Genomic DNA, 18,352 nt, shown 5'->3' on the forward strand with positions numbered 1-18,352 from the left:
CAGAAAAATGCCTTTTACAATACGTGAATAACAGTTTAATTGTATACAGTGAAAAATACCACCTCTCACTCTTATCTTGATGTAGTCAAGTAGTAACGTACGAGTGATGTAAACAACTAACACTCGATAATAAACTCAACTTTGTTACATCCAGATCCAGAATTACTGATAACCACGATACGGATCGCATTGGATAACGTGGAGCTTAGTTTGCGCAAAATTTCGTCATCCTCACAAGTATAATTGATCCAGGATAAAATCTTCTTACAAAGTAACCACCGCTTGTCGATGGTATTGAAATGTTCCAAATATTTTGATTACTTAACGGTGTAAAAAAAAAAAATTAGATTTTTTTTTTTTTTTTTTCTTCCACTGTAGTCTTGAATCTTTAAAACTTGCGTTATTGATCTCGAAACGATATGAATTATTATTTCCCAAGATATCGACCAAGAGTACCTCATCAGTTTTCTGCGGCAAATAAATCTCATTGCTTGATTACAGCAATTTTATCAAAATTTACGCCTCCCGGAATTGATCAATCTCACAAAAATTGATCGAATCAACTTTCTGGCTCTTTCACTCGCCAAATATTTGGTTCGATACGTAGTAAGGGTTTTTTTTTCTTGAAACATTTCGTGTATAACCAGATTAAAATTACGTACCGCCGGATGTTGAATGACTTGTGGATCCGTGCATAGGCGAAAAAGAAGTAAAAAAGCGAGTAAGATTTTAAATATTTATTTCCTCAAACAATAGTACGACACAATTTCATTTTTAGTCCGAAACAAAACGTCACAAGTAGCGTTCAATGGTAATCCAAACCTTCAGGAATATTTCCGACGGTTCGATCGAATTAATCCCTTAAGATCTAACCTTTCGCACAAACTTTTCAGAACTTTCAGGAAGGTCGACCTCAAAGGGCGGTTCACCGTTCTCCACGATCCAAGAGCTGCCGTTTTCTCCCTCGCGAATAATCTGCATCATAGCCTTGGCGACGCTTTCCGTTCTGGAATATGGAAAGGAGGAGGGATCAGATCGGGATTTTATCAAGACGCGATTAAGTTAGCTCCGAAAAATAATACGAGGTGTACGAACGATTGCATTTCGCTGAACGTTTCGTTCAGCAATTCGGTTTTGATGATGCTCAACGAACGTCCGACACTTTTTGTTATAAGTTGGGTTTCCGTGACGGCCGGACACATCGACATTAATCGAACGCCTGTGTGCTCGTAGTTTTCTGGTGCCTGAATGGAAGAAGTTGAATTTTGTTTGTTGAAAATTTTTTTTTCAAATTAACATCCGTAGACTTTTAACGAACACATCTTGTGACCGATTGGAAAAATTGGCATGAGATAGCGATGGGTCGATTTGGATCGTGTTAAGGATGGACTGGCTGTACGTTCTCAACCAAAGGTGAGTCTGGTAGGAAAAAGATTACCCACAATAAAGGTGGTAAGAAAATTAAATCTGAATTATAATAATGCTCAAAAGTTATCAATAAATCATTTCAACAAAATATTATTCAACGAATTCTCAGGGAATGTCTTTTTTTGTCATGTGGAACGAATTCGTTGATTCTTCTGAATACACATGAATTTTTAAAGAATTTTCTCATTATTTTGAAATTTCCGTTTTCGAAAATTTCTAAAGTTTGTATTTACGAAACTGTTCGTTCAATGCCCTGGAAATTTCTTAATTGCAATGTGCAACGTTTTTACGAAAACGTATCCAAAACACACGGTTTTTCCTCTATTTTCCGAAATTGATAAAGTTTTCAAAATAATGAGAAAATTCTTTAAAAATTCATGTGTATTCAGAAAAATCAACGAACTCATTTCACGTGGCAAAAAATAATATTCCCTGTAAATCTGTTGAACAAGGCTTCGTTCAAACAATTCACCGATAACTTTTAACCATTATTATTACTCAAATTTAATTTTCTCAAATCAAAAAGTATTCAACATTCTCCTTTTTTCTTAAAGCTCGATACAAACGCACGTCGATGGTAGAGAAAAATAGGTAAAAGCTCACAGCGAAGGATCGGGTTAGACCGATAACGGCGTGTTTGGTCCCAGAATAAATGGGGAAAATGTTGGACGGCATAACGCCAACGATCGAAGCTACGTTGACAATGGTGCCTCCCTTGCCGCCCTCGTTTTTCCCCATATATTTTAGACCCAGCAAAGTTCCGCGCACGACTCCGTTCTGAAAACGAGTAAAATCGGTGGATCAAAACGTCGCGGAATTAGGATTACTAATTTTTCGCTCGTTGCAGACTCACGTAGTTGATGTCAACCATGAGCTCCCATTTCTTGTCGTCCATTATCCCGGCATTGTTTATCACGATATCCAGTCCACCGAATTCTTCGAAAGCCTTTGCGAATCCGGCTTCGAGTGTTAAATGGACACAGTATTTTTATAGAGTTAATTGCTGATTCTAATTCGCATAATTTCGCTTCAAATCACTTCTTACCTTCCAACTCCTTGGACTTCGTCACGTCACCCACGACGAAGATCACCTTTCCATGAACGAATTCCGCGTTCAGATTTTTCGCTACTTCGACGCCGTTCGAGCTTGCCAAATCGAGAATGGCCACTTTCTGTGTAAGCGTTTGAAATTAAAACGTGACAATCGAGGTACGCGACTAACTCAGACGATTCTCGTAAAGTATTTCTTAAACCTTACCGCTGCTCCGTTACTCAAGAGCGCCTTAACGTAGGCGAGACCAATGCCACTTGCTCCTCCTGTTACGAGTGCGATTTTACCTTTGATCTGCATTGCTGAAAAGATTGATACTCGATTATTTCGTCACTCTTCTTCCCTCGTACGAATCGACTTCCAACATTCCAAGGATGTGGAATACTTTGGTCGGCTGACCGATTTCGGCTTGACTAGTTCGCATACACTTTGGAATGGTGAATTTTTTTTAACGCGATACTCACTTGCGTACGATGCGTTCGGTACAACGGCTACCTCGCTATTGGTAGACAGCGAAAAAAGATAACTGAACAAAGGTATAATTGAGTATTCCGATAACGTGCAACGTTTACATAACAGCGTTAACCGGTCACCGTCTTTGAGCTTGTGTAGCTTTGCGATCCTCCAGCAGCTACTTACGTATCAGCGATTTATAAAACCGCTGACTCGGACTTTCACCGCCATTCTGAATTACTTTCGCAAACATTCTTCCCGGAGTAGGGAGCCCGCATATAAACCTTTAAAAGTCATTTTTTGAAAGTCCATACTTCGAGAGGTTAATAACTGGCGAAACATTCGACACTGAGACTTATAATTCTGGAACACTTGTCTTACAGCAAACACACACACATGCGTACATCGCACACGTCACGCACTCGCAACTCTGTTTTTAAGATCAAGCAAGCAGCGAGTAGGTTATCAATAAAAGCTCGGTTCACTGAAATTTCCTCGAAAGTCTCTGTATTTTAGACCTCGCTTCGCCCGATTCCAATCAACCACCTAAATAATTTCAGAATCTTTTGGTTTGCACAAGGATCGAATCGATCTGGAATGCTGTAAAAATTGTTGACTCGAATCCTTCCATAAATGCTTATCCGTGCCACGTACCATTCAACAGGACGTTAATCAGATCAAGAATGAATCCAATAATAAGGTCGGAGATAAAAATCGGTGCGAACGTCGAGTATAATCTCTGGTATGTTATCGGTTTCTCCTCAGGTTATCGTCACAATTACCGTTCACTTGCGATAAGATCATATAAAAATATTACAGTAACAATTGCGGCTTTAGACGAGTAACCCAATTACTAATCCCAAATCCTCTGTTTTCAAGTATCGCTGAGCAGCAATCAACGAGCGTAAAACATCGTCGTAATAACCGTAAATTCTTTTTATTCATTCGTTTATTTGTCATGAAAATAAAAATGCAAACATTTAGTAAAATCCGGTTTCGTGTTGATCTTGCATTTCGCGATTGCTCCAAAGTCGAGATTCTCTTCGCTTTCTCATCGAGAAATCAGCTGTAGCCTGAAATCAAAATCAGGACAATTTCAGACCTCGAATCGTTTCGAAAATCTCTTCTGACGATTTTACCTACAGTTTTAGGTCTCGACGCAATCCATGGTGCCCACAGCCCGTCTCAACCTCGGACCTTCTTCACTGGTTTATCGGGAAAGTCAGCTTCGTACGGCGGTTCTCCGGCCTGAACCACCCAGACACTGCCGTTCTCCCCGACTCTGATCATGTGGAGCATGCCATCGACCACCGCTTCAACACTGTGGTATGAAAACGTCGGGTGACAGTGATCGCGTCGATCGATGATAGGTGAGAATAGAAACGGGATACCAACCTTTGAGATGGGAAATGGAGCATCATTTCTCTCACGTTATCAGGAGTCAGACATTCCAGCGTCCTCTCATAACTCTTGGTCATCAGTTGGGTCTCCGTTGCGCTTGGAGACATCGCCATTACTCGGACCGCTGTTTTATCGAAGTGATGGTGTTCCTGTGGGAACGAGAATCGAACCTTTAAATCGAGCGACCCTATTTTGCAGAGAAAAGTGGTCGAACTTACTCCGAAAGATCGAGTCAAGCCAATGACCGCGTGTTTGGTACTCGAGTAAACTGGGAAAGTCCAAATTGGTATGATGCCCAAGATTGAAGAGACGTTCACTATGGTTCCACCCTTGCCTCCTTTGTTCTTTCCCATGTACTCGAAGCCCAGCAAAGTTCCGCGCACTACGGCTGTCTAAATTCGCGAATTTTAAACTCTTGGGATAAAGTATTGACGACACGCAATTAGCTTTGTCTGCTTTTTACACACTTACGATGTTTACATTTATCTCCAGTTCCCACCGCGAGTCATCCATTATACCAGCGTTGTTAATGACGATGTCGAGTCGACCGAATTCCTTCACCGTTTTAGCGAACCCATCTTTAAGTGATGAATAAGAATTATCTGCGAGTCACTGGTGAATAATTATTTCGAAATGTTCGTTCTATGTCTCGTAATGCAAAATCACCTTCCAAATCCTGAGCCTTGGCCACGTCGCATACGATAAATATCGCCTTTCCTTTTCCGAATTCCTTTTCCAATTTTTTCACCGCTTCGTCGCCGTTCGAATTTGCCAAATCGAGAATAGCCACGTGCTTTATATTCGTAACACAGCGTTAATATGACTTATGGAAATTTCTATCGGTTATTATTAGAGGTGAAAATCATTTGAGATAATGAAGAAATTCGAAATTAATATTCATTTTGCACAAACGACCATCGCAAACCCCGACTGAACTTTGAAATCGTAAAAACTTATCGGCATTCGATAATGCGACGTGAATGTATTGACAAAAAATATACATGCGTCTTAAATTTAGCGAACTCACCGCAGCTCCGTTTCTTAAAAATTCCGTGGCGTAGGCGAAGCCGATTCCGTTGGCCCCGCCTGTGATAAGTACAACTTTATTTGCTATCGGATCCATTCCTGAAACATCGAAGTGAAAAAATTTAATCAGTTCGTTCTTCAATCCTCCGAGTGCCACCGTTTTTCAAGTCCGTGGGTGACTCAAAACTTCTGCCGTTTGTGAAATTTGTTTAAAACCGTTATTTTTAAATTACTTTTTCTAGGTTTTAACTTTCTCTACTTTTTTCTGTTTTTTGAACGCAATAATATTAAAAAAAAAAAAAATATTTCTAATCCAAAGACTTCTCTCTCTAAGATAATGCGACTGCTTTTTGGATTCTTTTTTAAAAATTATCCCGCTGCCTATTTGAACAAAAATTTTACTTTTACACATTATACTTTGAGAGTAGTAAACAGCTCGAAGTTTCACGTATTCGTTATGTATAAAAAAGAAAAAATGTGAAAAACCTGTTCTTTTTTTTCCATTTCTTACGTAATAATTTATTTGTAAGAGTTTACCGGCTCATGCACATAAGGATTTCAGGTTATCTCAAAATCTACGCGATAAAATAAGATAAGGACACAAAGACTGGTAATCAGACACCAATAGAAATTGCATATTTTTATATAATTTTGGGAACCTCTGTTTTCTATTCCTTTTATTTATCCACTCATTCTTAAATTCGTTATTTTATTTTTACAATATAAAAGGTACCCTACGCGTCGCAGGACTAACAAACTTAGCCTGCTAGTTTAAACACGCACGTGATAAATAACGAAGAACACGCGTAGGTATAAGTAAAAAGATAAAACGACGAGCGAGGAGAAAATTGTCCGTGAAGTAAAATTTGTACGAGCTAGGTTTTCTTTTTAGCGAGGTATGTACGCGTAAGAACGTGAAGATGTTTGAAAGCGAATAAAAAAAAAAAAAAAGATTGCGAGCGAAGTCTTTGTATTCTCTGTACTATATTCGGTTTAAAATTTTTACCTGATCAGGATTTACGCTTCAACTCACTGACTTTACGCGTTCTTATATTATCGAACTACGTAAATCCACTGAGCCTTCGCTCTTCTCGATCTAAGCTCGTCTCTCTCTCCCTCTCCGTCGCTTTTCATACTTCAAATGCAAATCGTCAAATACGATAATTGCCCACAACATGCGTCAGAACCTGCTACAGCTATTGATTTCAAGTTCTTGTATTCTTGGATAGTTTGTCTCATTTTCTAGAATCCGAAATATTTTCAATCGACTTTCTTCTGTGAGGATAGTTTGAAGTTGAAATTCAATTCTAGATGAAATTGGGATCGGAACAAAGACGACAAATTATCCACGAATATTGTCTCCAAATTCCAAGTAAATCGGTTGAACAGTTTTTCAGATATAAAAATATCTCACCGAGAGAATAGTTGACGTTATTTCTCGATAACAAAACTTTCGACTAGCTGTTTGCAACAAGATTAAATATTGTTTCACTTACTCCTTCTAGACAAGACTCGCGCTGACGAACTTCTGTGAAGTAATGATCGACGTTTGCGGATTTGGCTTACCGATACTACGCAGTCACAATTATACGTTTATAACGATAAGATTGGACGAGTGCATCCATTTTTCAAATAAGGGTTCTGTGCTAATATCGAGTCGCTTATCAATGATGTATAATTCATTTTACCGCAGCATCGGCGGTTGTCAGCTTCAGAGTTCGTGTTATTTCCACACATCGTGTAAGTATTCTGTCAAAGATAAATTCGGTAAAATAAAATGATCGTACATCAGTTGAAGATTAACTCGAATTATTTCGTCTTTGAATTAATTCATTATTCTACCATCCGGTGCTGAGGTTGTAAAAATATTTATTCACAGTCGCTAGAAATAGATGAATATAACGAATTCGAAATATACTCAATCATGGTTTTCTGTTAAATAATCAATTATACATTTTACGAAAGTAATCTCATTGTTAATGGACGTTTCAAGGAATGGATTGATTGGAGATTAGCTCTCGTTCAATTCTTCTTTTATTCATCACTCAGTTCTCAGTCGTTAATTTAAAAACGGCGGATATTTCGTCGGGCTTCAAAATATCCAGACAATTTTCGCCGCTCCTCTGCATCATTCCGGTGTTCGAAGCGCTAGGACATGAAGTCAGGATTTGAACCCCAGTTTGATCGTAGTGAAACGTTCTCAAATTCCGCATTTCACAAACGATTCGAAACTGGAACTGATTAAAATGGTGTTTGCTACCAATTAATTTTATCGGTGGTTCGTTGCATATCACGTGAAATGCTCCGTTGTGGCTTTTCACGCGAATGCCTCTTATCGGTCTCATGTTCCCCCCGATAAAGGCGTCGCGTCGATCAAAAAGTATAAAGGTGTTTAAAATTCCTCCAAGAATTACCCGCGATATCTCACGCATTGTGCTGCTAGAGCAGCAATTAAAGGTAGTTGCCAATGTTAATCGTCATCGCGTAAATATTATTCTTGGATATGAAGGTCAGAACAAAACAGTTTTTTGTGTTAACGTTTCAGCCCGGACAAATATATTTAGGAACATCTGTCACGAACAGAAAATCATGTATGAATAGAAAGTTTTCGTCTCTTGAGCACCCGATGTAAGAATGTATGTAGATAAATATTTACATGTTGGAATCTTAAGCTTCCGATGGGAAGCACACGCAAAACGGTCAAAGCCGTCAAATAAGAGACGAAAACTTTCTATTCACACTGTAACCAATATAATTTTGAGGGTAAAACGGTATAACGATAATTGGTTACCCTACGGCGCAGTCGCTAACCTAAATAATTAGATAGGGAGAGATACTAAGGGAGAAAGATACAATTGTTGGGCGCCAGACGCACATGCGTCAAAAATAGATAATTAGAGAAAAAGACAACGATAAAGATAAAGGTAATAGATAAAGGTAAGGTCAGGTTCTACGACGGTTTTGCACAGTTCGCTCAGAGAGACAAGATAATGGTAGAGGGGCGGAGTCGAATCCAATAGATAAAATAAGAAACAGGTGAAGCAGGAATAATATCAAATATATTAAAACAAGAAGCGATAAGTTTACTGACAAGCAAGTAGCTGAAGAGTTTGCGATACAAGTACGATATATGCGATAATTAACAATAGTTACAGCCAGAGAAAGGTTAAGCGAGAGAGTTAACAATTAACGGAACGTTTTCCGAATAAGCGGGGAATATGAGCAAGCTCGCGATATTAAAGGTAATGATTAACACGATTTTATGACAGGTAGGCAGAACAGAAGAGATACACTGTACTTAAATTAAGCGGTAAGCAAATAAATCATAAAATGTGAGAAGCGATTATAACACATGCGAAATACAACAATTGAAATAGTTATCACATTACCAGAATGATCAGAAATAGGTAGACAAGGAATTATGCACTACAAGGTAAATTCAAGCGATAGGTCAAATAGAAAATTATTATAAAATATAGAGAATAAAAGATAATACGTAGTCTATAGTTTGCGGTAAGTGCGAGAGAACGATAGATAATATTCGGTACGATAAAAGGCAATTCAAGATCAGACAAACAATATTCAAGATAATTAATATGCCACGTACGGCAAACCAAATAGACTACGGACAACTACGATCAGCGATATTAGCGAAAAATATAATGAAAAAGATGTTATGCGATACGGCACAATACTCCAATGTCAAATGAACGACGAACGGGACCGCGTAGCGATATAAGATCGCTCCCGCGGTACTCTCACTAAGATACGATAATCAACGATAATAGGTAAAGAGACAGATAGAAACTAATCAGAGAAAATATAACAAAATAGTAATGCTCAGTAGCTAAGATAAAAATTGATCCTTCAACGGAACGCGCTGCTAGACAGCGATATTAGACATTCAAATATTCTAAAAGAGAGCGATAATGAGATAAAGCGATAGTCACTACAATGCGTAAGTAATAATCAACCAGTCGCGAAGTTACTTGCAATAAGACAGAGAAAGGGACAGATAAGAGATAATAAGGTACGAGCCCAGGTGGCTCAAGCAGACCAACTGCAAGGTAAAGAGAAAAGATACGAGCCCAATTGGCTCAAGCAGACCAACTGCAAGGTAAAGAGAGAAAGAGATAAAGGTAAAGGTACGATATATTGCAAGTAATCTCGTGGCTTCACAAAATAGAAAAGGAACCTCACTTACGTAAAAGAAGATCTAACAGGTGCGAGAGAAAGCGATGCGATAGCGGTAATCAAAGCGATAATGGGAACACTGGTACAATTAACAAAGCTGGAGGTCGGATTAATAAAGGCGCTAGTACAAAACTGGAAGTCGAGTTACAAAAGGCACGTCTGCTATGTTTGGTAACTGAACGTAGAGTAATGAGATGAGCGATGATCCTGATTTTCATCGAGCTGGTGTCACGTGATTCTTCCCAAAATTTGCGGTATCTTAATTGGACCAGCTGGTCTCGTGGCCTGGTCCACGGATAGGCGGCGATAATCCCTCGCCGTTTGATGTTCTTTTCCCTCGACGACGGGTATCGAGGTATCAGGACGTCGGAAGGTGGTTAGAGATGTTTTCCTGCAGCTATGCGGTATCGTTGGTGAGAAGGGGGTGGGGTCGTACTGCTCAGGTATTGCGATATTGAGGTGTGCGGCAATGTTACGTCACCGGTCTCCTGGACTTGCGACCGACTGTAACTCACTCCTTGCTTTACTGGTACTCCCCGTTGTAGCTATTTCGTCGGCGCTGCATCCCGGCCCTCGCTCATGGAAGCCCTCATGCCGGAACGATCTGGTGGTGATGGCCCTCAACCCGGATCCCCACACTAGATCCACCAGATCCACGTGGTCAGCATATCATTAGCCTATTCCACGCCGCAGTCCTTCGATAAGACGGTTCGTTAAGAGAAAACCGTCTTCTATTGGATAGTCAACGACTTAGTAGATGTTAGGGTCGGTTCAGCTCCAGGCTGATAAGTATCGTCGACGGGAGGCTTCGTTGTGTTTTTGACGCACAGCCCTGTACGCCGCCTGACGATGCATCCGAGCGGTAGAAGCCTTCGTTCGTGGTTCGGCTCCTGGCCGATAAGTCTCAAATAGTTGGAGGTGCTGTTGTGCATCACGCACGACCCTTTTCGACAACTAGATAGGCATCCATCGGGAGTGGTTTCAGCGGTATTCGTTCGTCTGTAGTCGGTGGTGTTGATGTTGAGCTGGTACGTGACCCCTGTCAGGTAGTGTCCTGGCATCTTGACGTGAAGGTCTCGCGGATGGTTCTCGAAGAGCATTACAGAATTAGAAAATAGCATACAATTAGCTTAGTAAAGAGAAATCAACTTAAAGATAATTAGTCGTTCATTTTTGGAGTATTGGCCTCAGACGTGCTTTCGTTATTTTTAGCGATATTTGTACCTAGGGGAATGCGATAATTAAATAAAGTGACGGGGTACGAAATACCACGTCACAACTCCCCCCTCCTTACGGAGGACCGAGGAGGTCCTTTGCCATTAGGAAACCATCATGTTGACTACTTACTTTTGCATGTGACTAGACGATCGTTAGAGATGTTAGAGATAGTTGCGATAGATAGGATTGAAATGGAAAATCCATGCGGTACTTGACTTAGTTGAGAGACTTTGGAGTACGGCCTGCTGATTCTTGGCGAAACATAGTTTTCCAAGTTCTACTGTTGACCTGATCGGTTGTGAGTGAAGGAAGCGAAAGGATGAGCTAAATTTTTGCGAGAAGGTAGAAAGTTAATTGATTCGATTGCTTGGTTGAAGAGTGCTGTTGCAGAGGAGTCCAGACAATTTATGCGGTATAGGGCGATATTGAAATATTGGCCTTATGTAAGGTGTTATTCTGGGTGAAGCGAAAAAAAATTGTTAAGCGTTATTTTTAAGATAATTGCGATAAAAGGAGTTTTGACCTCAAGTTGTTACTGCGTTAGGTGACTAGACGATGTTGTTGATGATATCAAGGTCGAGTGGGGTTTTAATTGTTGGACGTCATTTTGTAACCAATTTACGAGAGGGGTTAATTGATCCCGTAACGATGAATATGACAGAATTCCAGAGTGGATCGTGGGCGCACCGTGAGTGATTGGGTATAGGTGATAAGACGGTTCACTGTTACTATAGCAACGAGAACGTAATTGTGTAGCGGTAATAAGACAGTTTATTTATAATAGCCTAATGGTAACAAAAAAAAAGAACGAGAACAATTTTGCGAAAGAGAAAAAAAATATATATGCGATAACAAAAATTGCGATAAAAAAAAACTGCGATAAAAAAAAACATTTGCGAAAAAGGAAAAAAAAAAAAAAAAAAAAAAAAAAAAAACGGTAACCTTGGCGAGTGGTTGCGGCAATTGCGGTAAATAAAAAAAATAAAAAAAATTTGCGGTAATAAAAAAAATAAAAAAAAATTGCGGTAATAAAAAAAGTTTGCGAGAGAAAAAAAAACTGTAACCCTGACGACAGGTTGCGGTACTTGCGGTAAAAAAAAATTAAAAGAAAATTTGCGATAATAAAAAAATAAAAAAATTTGCGGTAATAAAAAAAATAAAAAAAAATTGCGGTAATAAAAAAAAAGTTTGCGAGAGAAAAAAAAACTGTAACCCTGACGACAGGTTGCGGTACTTGCGGTAAAAAAAATTAAAAGAAAATTTGCGATAATAAAAAATAAAAAAAAAATTTGCGGTAATAAAAAAAAATCAGCGAGAAGAAGAAAAAAAATTTTGTGGAAGCTAAAGGGAAGACAGTCTTAAAATAGGCGGAAATCGCGATAGACGGGGCCGCCGTCGCGCCGGGTCCAATAGGTGTCCGGTTCCCCCGGTGGTGGTGGGGAGGTGCCTCGTAGCCTGCTGGGCACTTCGGCTGGCGGGTGGCACTCCGGGCACTCGGGGTGCAGGTAACCGTACACTCCGCACTTGTAGCATACCCGGTCCTCGGGTACCCTATCTACGCATGCCCCCACCCGGTGGCCGTATTGCTGGCAGATCCAGCACGAGCCGTATGGGGATCTGCCACCGACCACCGGTCGCGGGTACCTCGGCCTCACAGGCGAGACCGCGGGTGGTGTCGGCCGGGGGTTCGCGCTGGCCGCCCGGGGTGCGTCCCTCTCCCGGGACTGGTGGGGCTCGGGTGGGGTGGAGGCTCGTTTTATCCCCGTTGTCGGTGGCTTGTGGTTAACAGGGACCCTGGTCTCCAGGGTCTGGGTCCCTGTTGACCGCGTCTCGCCAGGGGTCGGGTGCTCTGTTTGAGCCCCGACCTCGTTCCGCCCGAGGCCGTTACCGGCCTGGGTACCCCTGGTGTGGTCGTCCGGGTGTTCATGGACGATGGCGGTCTGCCGCAGGGCCCGTTCATGTTCCGCCCGGTCCTCCTGGACCTCCAGGGCGGCGGTCGTCAGATCCAGCCAAAAGGCCGGATGCTGACGCCTGAGCTGCTCCAACAGCGACTGGTGGCGAGCCAGCCTGTCCCAGCCCCTGGGTTCGGCCCCCGCCTCGTTGAACTGCGGCTCTTCAAATTCCCCCTCAGTCCCGCTGGAGTCGCTCATGGTCGCGTTGGGATTTGGTTGCGGTAGGTGGTTGCGGTATTAATATTTTGCGGAAAAGGGTTGCGGTATCTGCGAAAGTCAAGTCTAATTGTTACGATATGCCTTTAAATGCCCAATATGGGTTTTCCCAATCACCTTGTTACTAACTACGTCGCTGAGTTCAACGACTACAGGGGAGATGGTTCTGGTAATGCGATATGGTCCATGGAATTTCTTAGCCAGTTTGGCGCTGTAATTTTGAGCAGCCGAAGAGAGAGTATGTTGGCGCTTCAATACTAGTTCTCCCACGGAGTACGGTTGGGTCCGATGGCGGCGATTGTAATAACTGGCTTGTCGTTCAAATGCGTTAGCCAGGTTTTCGGCGACCCATTCCCGTAACAGTTGGAGGCGTTCCATACGCTCCTTCCAGAGCTCGGGACTCTGTTTTTCCACTTGTACGCCGCCGCTGGCTGTTCGCCGAAGGGAGTTTATTGGAACTGGTGTCCGACCGAAATTTAGGAACGCTGGACTCGTTTGGGCGGAAGTATGATATGCGGTATTGTAAGCGAAACGAAAGTCGGGGAGGTGTAGGTCCCACTCCCGGTGTTCTTGCTCGAGGAAAGCGATAATCATGGTTTTTAACACGCGGTTGACTCGTTCTACGGGATTTGCTTGAGGGTGATACGGTGGCGTCGTCGTGTGGGTTACGTGGTAGGTATCGGCAAGTTCTTTTATGGATTTGTTTACAAATTCGGTGCCATTGTCAGTCAGTAGTACTTGGGGGGTGCCCCAGCGTGATGCGATTAAATCGGTGAAGGCGTCGCTAATATTACGACCGGTAGCCTTGCGCAAAGGGCAAATCTCGACCCATTTCGTAAACAGGTCCTGGAAGACAAGGAGATAGGCGTAGCCCGAGCGACTGGGAGGGAACGGACCCATTATGTCGGCGGCGACTACTGTCCACGGTTGTTCGATGACCCTACGTCCCATTAAACCTACTGGGGCACGTTGGTCAACCTTGCTTCGCTGACAGGTGTCACAACGCCTAAGGTGTTGGACCACGTCGTGATACATGTTAGGCCAATAGTATGCGAGAGCTAATCTGCGGTAAGACTTGTCGACACCTAGGTGACCGGCCTGGGGGTCACTATGTGCCTCTTGCAAGGCGCGAGAATGAAGATTTGCGGGTAATACTAGTTTCCAAGCATCTAGATCCTGAACTAGGGTACCGATTATCGGATCTTCGCGGTAAAAATATAACTTATCCCCATCTATTTTCCAACGCGGGAATTTCTTAGGTTGCGATATTACTTCGGCCCTACGACGATCGTACCAGGGGTCATCCGATGGTATTATAACGGCGGCTACTTCGGGAATGCGGGATAGTGCGTCAGGAACTACATTTAGCGCACCTTTACGGTGGATGATTTCGAAATCATAACTAAGTAGCTCGAGAGCCCAACGAGCCAATCTTCCCGTGGGGTTTTTGAGATTATGGAGCCACCTTAGACTACTATGATCGGTAATGACGGTAAAATGGTAGCCCTCGATATAAGCGCGATATTTCTGTATGGCCCATAACACGGCGAGACATTCCAGTTCGGTCACGGAATATTTTCTTTCGGCGTCCGATAGGGTTCGACTGGCATACGCGATAACACGCTCCGCGCCATCTTGAGTCTGGGTTAATACTGCCCCGACTCCGACATTACTAGCATCCGTGTGTAAGACAAAAGGTACTTCAAAATTCGGGTAGGCTAATGTTGGTGCGGTAGTTAAATGAGTTCGAATTTCATCGAATGCGGTATTTTGTTCCTGATCCCAAATCCAGTCCTGAGATTTCTTTAAAAGCCTAGTTAACGGTTCGGTAATTGAAGCAAACTTGGGAATAAAGCGACGATACCAAGATGCCATTCCTAGAAATCGTCGGACTAACTTGACGTTAGTCGGTACTGGATAGTTAACTACAGGCGAGACTTTATCCGGATCTATTTGCAAACCGTGTTCATTTACGAGAAAACCGAGGTACTTGACCTCCGAGCGACAAAATTTACTCTTTTCAGGGTTGACGGTTAATCCTGCGGAATGAATGACGTGTAAGACATGTTTGAGCCAGTGAAGGTGCTCGTCAAAAGTTTTAGTAGCTATTATTATATCATCCAGGTACGCAAACGCATGGGGATCCATATCCGGTCCTATTAATCTATCTAATAGCCGCTGAAACGTGGCCGGTGCTCCGGTTAGGCCAAAAGGCATCCTAGTGAAATGAAATAGTCCTTTCCCGGGGACTATGAATGCGGTAATTTCACGACTGTCTTCGGTAAGCGGAATTTGATAATACGCCTGGCTAAGGTCGATGGTCGAGATATAGCGAGCTGACCGGAGCTTGTCTAGGATACTGTCCATTCTAGGCAGAGGGTACGCGTCTTTCTTAGATACCTGATTGACTTTGCGGAAATCTATGCAGAAGCGATAAGAACCATTTGGCTTCTTTACCATTACTATGGGGCTAGCCCATGCGCTATGAGATGGTTCAATGATGCCGGCTGCTAGCATTTTGCCTACCTCTTCGTCTATAGACTCCTGTATTTTAGGCGATACGCGGTAAGATCTCTGACGGATCGCGAGAGCGTTCCCTACGTCAATTCGATGGGAAGTGAGCTTGGTTACTCCAATGTGTTCAGGCATAGGCGGTATTTCGGACTTCATAAAGGCTGCTAATTCGAGATTTTGCTGTTCCGATAGGGTGACTAAACCGTTGCAAAAAGGACTGACAGCTACGCGTGGATCGTTATCGAATGTATAACTACGCTCAGGGTCATCCTGGAAACGCCAGGTCAATGCGGCAAAATCCACTACGATCCCGAATATCCGAATGAAGTCTAACCCAATGATACAAGAGAAGCTGAGACTGGGCACTAGCCGAGCGGGAATATTATGGTACACCCCCCGTAGCATGACCGGTAAGTCCACTTCACCGGTAATCTGTGCCTCCTGTCCGGCGGCCATTTTGACCGGACCTAAGCGAGACGGCAAAATTGGGAGATTTAACGCGGTAACTAGCGATATAGCCTCTGGGCCAAGAAAGGTGCGAGAAGAGCCACAATCAAATAATGCTGCGACGGGTTGCGATAAAAGTTCAAAGTTGAGAAACAATAGCGGAATTCTAGCAGGCGCTTGGATCGGATTACAAAAATCTAACGATTCGGGTGACGGAGGGGTTTCCGCGGTTCCCCGTTCGTGCGGCTCCATCACTGGTTTCCCGCACACCGATTCGGACACGTCGCCTTAGTAAATCCGACTTTGCCACATCGGAAACAATACAGACCGGTTGCGGGTTCGGGACAACTCGCATATCGGTGACCGGGTTTTCTACACCTGTAACAGATCAGCGTACCTTTCGGGCTCGGCAGAAAGGGGTTACCGGCGAACTCAGGAGAGTTGTTCGCGATGTCCGCGGTATCCGTCTGAGCCGTGGTAGCGGTAGGAGTGGTTGGCGCACTGGTATCGTTTCGACTATTGAATCGTGGGGTCTTAGCACGCGGTGGTGCACTTCGACCGCTAGGTCGGTTACCCTGTGTCCCACGATTAGGTGTTGATTGAGCGAATTGAGTTGCGTTGGCCAGTTCCGTCTCGGGTTCCGGACCTTCCTCGAAAAAGTTAATTGCTGCGAAATTGTTGCGATAAGGCCTAGGATTTCTTTGCCCGCGGTAAGCTAATTCGGGTAGTACCGATCGTTCCGGGGTTGGCGGCGCTTGATAATTATTTGCTACGCGGAAGCTGATTTCTATCCGACTCGCAATGTCTTCTAATTGATCAAGGTCTTGTAATTCGTCTCGTCGAATTGTAACCTGTAATCGCGGTAATAAGTTGCGGTATGCGTAATCTAGTTGTTCATCGTCCGACCACGCGGGCCTCAGTCTGTCGAAATACGCTCTCATATATGTTAGATAATCGGCGACTGACTCGAATTCGCCCTGGGTTCGTCTACGAATTTCCTCCCTCAATGCGAACTGCAATTCCGGATTGACAAATCTACGGCGCCACGCGGCCTTAAATTCTGCAAAAGAACGCCACGTTTCGCGTTTGTTGCGGAACCAATAAATTGCGACACCTGATAAGAAGAAGGGGATACTATTCAAAATATCCTCGTCGCGAATATTAATGAGCGATCGGCCCTCGTCTATACGTGCGAGAAATGCTTCGGCGTCCTCGTTACGCGTTCCCGAAAACTTGAGATTCCATTTCCTCATAACCTCATACGCGGCTAACGCGGTCGGTCTGGACGGTGATGCGACGTTGCTGTTCATGCTCGGTCGCGGGAAGTTATATTGGCCGTCCTCGTAACCCTGGTTGCGGAAGGCAGGTCTCCGCAGCGGCGGTGCGTCGCGATATTCGTAAGGGGGAGAATTCCCTGTGCGGTAGTCAAATGGTGGCGGATTCACCGGATGATACTCCCGTGATCTCAACGGCGGTTGCTGAACGGGCGCCGGCTTAGCCGGTGCATCATTGCCGGGAAGGAATTCTGGCGGTATATTACGCGGGCTAATTCGGCTAGGTTGCGGTTCCGGTGGCTGCTTCCGAATCGCGCCGGTTGCTGACGTCTCGGGGTTACGGTTCGACGGTCGCGTCGCGTCACGAATCTCATCGTCGGTATGAGGCGCGGGGTTGATTGGTTGCGTCGGTGTGGGTAACGTTATGCTATCGCTGTCGTCTGTCGGTGTAGTCATATAAGCGTCGTCGAGAGCAGGAGGGTCATCCATGTTTAGACCGTGTTGCTTACAAAAATTCGTCAACCGCTGACGACGGACCGGTAATATGCCTGCTGTTGACAACGAGCGTCCTTCTAATTCGTTGTTTAATTCGGCGTCGGTCAAGGAGTCTACCCACGCCTTAGCGGACGTGTGTATTGACATAAGAAGTGTTGACTAGCGATAGGTGACCCGAAGAGAAAGAAATTGCGGTATTGATGGATTATTTAGTCGGTTAACTAGCGTGACTCTGTAAAGCCGGAAACTGCGATATAAACAACGGAAGATTATATTATCCTACCCAAGCCAAAGGTTTCACAATAGATTTTGTTGTGCAAGAAGATTAATATGGTGACCTCGCTGAAGAAACCAAAACACCGCGATCTAGCGAATCGATAACAAGTTTGATTACAACAAGGGATCACCCCTGCCACACACTAGACTGAGCAGATTATAAGGTCAGGATGTTTAGGTCGTATCGAATTATCCCCGAGTTTTTCTGTTGATATTATTCGAGAGGTACGTCGGTTAAACTGTGCGGTATCCACGTGTTTTTATGTTCCCGATAGTTACGGCAGTTATTTGTGCGATATTTAAATATTTTTCGACCTTGCGTTATGGATGGCGGTTAAGCCGTGCGATATTTAGATAATTTTCAAATTTGCGTTATTAGGGGCGGTTAAGCCGTGCGGTATTTAGAT

At 43.4% G+C, this 18,352-nt stretch overlaps 1 protein-coding gene across 1 annotated transcript; it reads right to left on the reverse strand.

The window, feature by feature from the left end:
- Window positions 1-722: 722 nt before the first annotated feature.
- Window positions 723-6,907, reverse strand: LOC124309497 (peroxisomal hydratase-dehydrogenase-epimerase-like). Its single transcript, XM_046773166.1, has 14 exons — window positions 6,774-6,907; window positions 5,361-5,458; window positions 5,000-5,126; window positions 4,805-4,911; window positions 4,552-4,725; window positions 4,328-4,482; window positions 4,130-4,253; window positions 2,944-3,115; window positions 2,687-2,781; window positions 2,474-2,600; window positions 2,282-2,388; window positions 2,032-2,205; window positions 1,096-1,244; window positions 723-1,006 (listed from the first exon to the last, which is right to left on the reverse strand). Exons 2-14 carry the CDS (start codon window positions 5,454-5,456, stop codon window positions 862-864), a joined length of 1,752 nt encoding a protein of 583 aa, XP_046629122.1. The 5' UTR covers window positions 5,457-5,458; window positions 6,774-6,907; the 3' UTR covers window positions 723-861.
- Window positions 6,908-18,352: the final 11,445 nt, after the last annotated feature.

Source organism: Neodiprion virginianus, chromosome 7, assembly GCF_021901495.1.
Source record: "Neodiprion virginianus isolate iyNeoVirg1 chromosome 7, iyNeoVirg1.1, whole genome shotgun sequence".
Taxonomy (NCBI): Eukaryota; Metazoa; Arthropoda; class Insecta; order Hymenoptera; family Diprionidae; genus Neodiprion; species Neodiprion virginianus.